Consider the following 2,936-nt stretch of genomic DNA (forward strand, 5'->3'; position numbering starts at 1 on the left):
CCCTGCTGGATCAGACCAGGGGTCCATCTAGTCCAGCATCCTGTCTCACACAGTGGCCAACCAGTTCCTCTGGAGTGCCAACAACAGGGCGTAGAGGCCGAGGCCTTCCCCTGATGTTGCCTTCTGGCTTTGGAATTCAGAGGATTAGTGCCTCTGAACATAGAGGTTCCCTTCAATCACCATGGCTAGTAGCTGCTGATAGACCTCTTCTCCATGAATCTGTCTAATCCTCTTTTAGGGCTATCTGATTCAGCTATATACATGCAGGCTCATCTGGTATCTGAACATAGAAGTGTGTGCGTGCGTGACCCCCCCCCCACACACACACACGCAGCAACTTGCTTCAGTTTGGGCTGCCACACCTCTGGTTATTTCTTTTTTGAAAATGCAGGCTTAATCAGTTGAATTATCGTCACAAAAGCTGGGGGGGGGGGAGTTGGACTCTCTGGTTTGCACTTGTTTGAGAATCGGAAGAACGGTATCTTGCCACCCATCTGTGATGCATGGGGGTGTGGGTCACAAGAGAATGGTTGACTTGGCTCCTTGAAAGAGCACAGGGAGGCTCCCAGAAATAGCCAGGACTTACAACACAACACCTTCAAAGCATTGCGTTCGTTTGCTCCAGTGTGGTGCAGTGGTTAACCGTGTAGGACTAGTATCTGGAAGACCCAGGTTCAAATTCCCACTCGACCTGGGTTCGAATTCCCACTAGTGCCACGAAAGCTCGCCAACCTTGGGCCAGTCACACTATCGGCCTGACGTATCTCACAGGGTTGTTGTGAGGATAAAATGGAAGAGAGAATGATGTTTGGGGCCCATGAGAGAGGAATGTAGGGTATAAATGAACAAAATAAAATTTAAAAAAATAAATAAAACAACCCTGTGAGGTAGGTCAGTATTGGCTCCATTTTGCCAATGCTGGGGATGAGCTTGAGAGTGTCTTGGTGGGTTCGTGCCAGATGCAGGATTTGAGCCGGCAATTCCTTGTCAGCGGCTTGGTGCTCTAATCTCTCTGGATGGGGACTGCTTCAGGCTGGGGTCTTTCAGTGCTCCCCCATTTGAAGAATCCCCCTATACAGAAATCTAGCCAGCAGGCAGAGAAGGTCTGAGTGAGGCTGTGAAGGGAAAATGTATATAGGAATTACAATACTTGGGAGAAAGGTTTGATCTTGACCTGCCAGTTTGGTGTAGTGGTTAGGAGCACGGACTCTAACCTGGGAGAACCGGGTTTGATTCCCCACTCCTCTACATGCAGCTGCTGGTGTGACTTTGGGTCAGCTACAATTTATCTCAGACCTGTTCTCTCAAGGGCAGTTCTCAAGAGAGCTCTCTCAGCCCCACCTACCTTACAGGGTGTCTGTTGTGGGGAGGGGAAGGGAAAGGAGATTGTAAGCCGCTCTGAGACTCCTTCGGGGAGTGAAGGGCAGGGTACAAATCCAATCTCCTCCTCTTCTCTTTATTCACACATGATAAACACACGCCTTTTATATTATTTATTTCTTCTTATTCACACATGTGATAAACACATGCCTTTTATATTGTTTATTCATTGCTGGTGTATGTAAAGGGATACACAGAGGAATCTTCGAATATCACGATGGAAATTATGGAGGTATTAACAGTGTTTTAGATTTTGTGTCCTTTATCCCCAGACGTAAGTTGGGGTGGGGTGGAGCAACCGGTCTGATTCCACCTCTGAGGTTTCGCTTTCTCCCCCCCTCCCCTCGGCTTTGCAGAGTGAGAGGTTCGAAGCAGAGGAACACACTACAGTGCGCCAGCTACGTCTACCAAACGGAAGGGATCCGGGGCTTCTACCGGGGACTCACGGCTTCTTACGCCGGCATCTCGGAGACCATAATCTGCTTTGCGATTTACGAGAAGCTGAAGAAGCACGTGAACAACATCCGGCTGTCCCCTTCCCCCTCCGGCGGGTCGGAGCGGAAGTCCACCAACTTTTTTGGACTAATGGCGGCAGCTGCCATCTCCAAGGGGTGTGCATCCTGCATCGCTTACCCACATGGTACGTGTGCCACCAGGGTAGCGGAACAGGGGAAAAAATGCTGGCATATTCCAGGGGCACAACTTGAGGAGTCCCCAACGTGGGGCCACAGTGCAGTGCCTCCAGCGACACCTTCCCTGGCGCCCAGCAGGTGTTTTGAGAAAGTGGGTGGGACCACATGGGGCTTTTGCCCAGTAAGGTATCTGATTGGTCCTTGGGATTTGATTGGGGAGGTATAGATTTTCTGAAAATGTTGCTTTGACAGCAGCTGTGCCCCCACAGCACGAGAATCTTCACTGTGTGACCGAAGGTCAGCCACGGCAGCCATGCTGTGTCAGAACGCCTTCCCTTTCATTTATTAGCTTCACTGACCAGAGGTCTTAAGCCAAACGTACAAACAACTACTGTAAAACATATTACATGTAATTACTAGATAATTTAGACCAAACATTTTTACAATAAAAATTAATAAACATACTCATAAACAGGGCTGTTTTGGGGCAGGAACGCACAGGAACGGAGTTCCGGCTGGCTCCCAAGTTGGCCACGCCCAGCAGGAACTCATTAGCATAATAGGCCACACCCAACAGCAGAAACTCATTAGGATTGGCTACATTAGGGGTGTGTGGCCTAACATGCAAAGGAGTTCCTGCTACAAAAAAAGGCCCTGGGTTTGGACAACAAACAAGGTAAACAGAATAAGAAGCAAAAGGTGGGTGTGGCTGGATGACCACACTTCTGGTAACATGGGAGTGCGGCCTAATGTGCTAATGAGCTGTGCTGTCAGGGTGTGGCCTAATATGCTAATGAGTTTCTGCTGTCAGGGTGTGGCCTATTATGCTAATGAGTTCCTGCTGGGCTTTTTCTACAAAAAGAGCCCTGCTCATAAACAGTATTAATAGACAACATTTTATAAACTTCCATAAATTCTATAAAA

At 48.6% G+C, this 2,936-nt stretch overlaps 1 protein-coding gene across 1 annotated transcript in view; it reads left to right on the top strand.

The window, feature by feature from the left end:
- SLC25A33 (solute carrier family 25 (pyrimidine nucleotide carrier), member 33) overlaps positions 1-2,936 on the top strand; it is a 24,087-nt gene that overhangs the window by 18,277 nt on the left and 2,874 nt on the right. Inside the window, exons 6-7 of the mRNA XM_015411032.1 lie at positions 239-296; positions 1,737-2,020. Of these exons, the coding sequence (XP_015266518.1) occupies positions 239-296; positions 1,737-2,020 (342 nt within the window). The remainder of the gene's footprint in view (positions 1-238; positions 297-1,736; positions 2,021-2,936) is intronic.

The sequence above is a fragment of the Gekko japonicus genome, unplaced genomic scaffold, assembly GCF_001447785.1.
Source record: "Gekko japonicus isolate JY-2015 unplaced genomic scaffold, Gekko_japonicus_V1.1 scaffold450, whole genome shotgun sequence".
In the NCBI taxonomy this organism is placed as follows: domain Eukaryota; kingdom Metazoa; phylum Chordata; class Lepidosauria; order Squamata; family Gekkonidae; genus Gekko; species Gekko japonicus.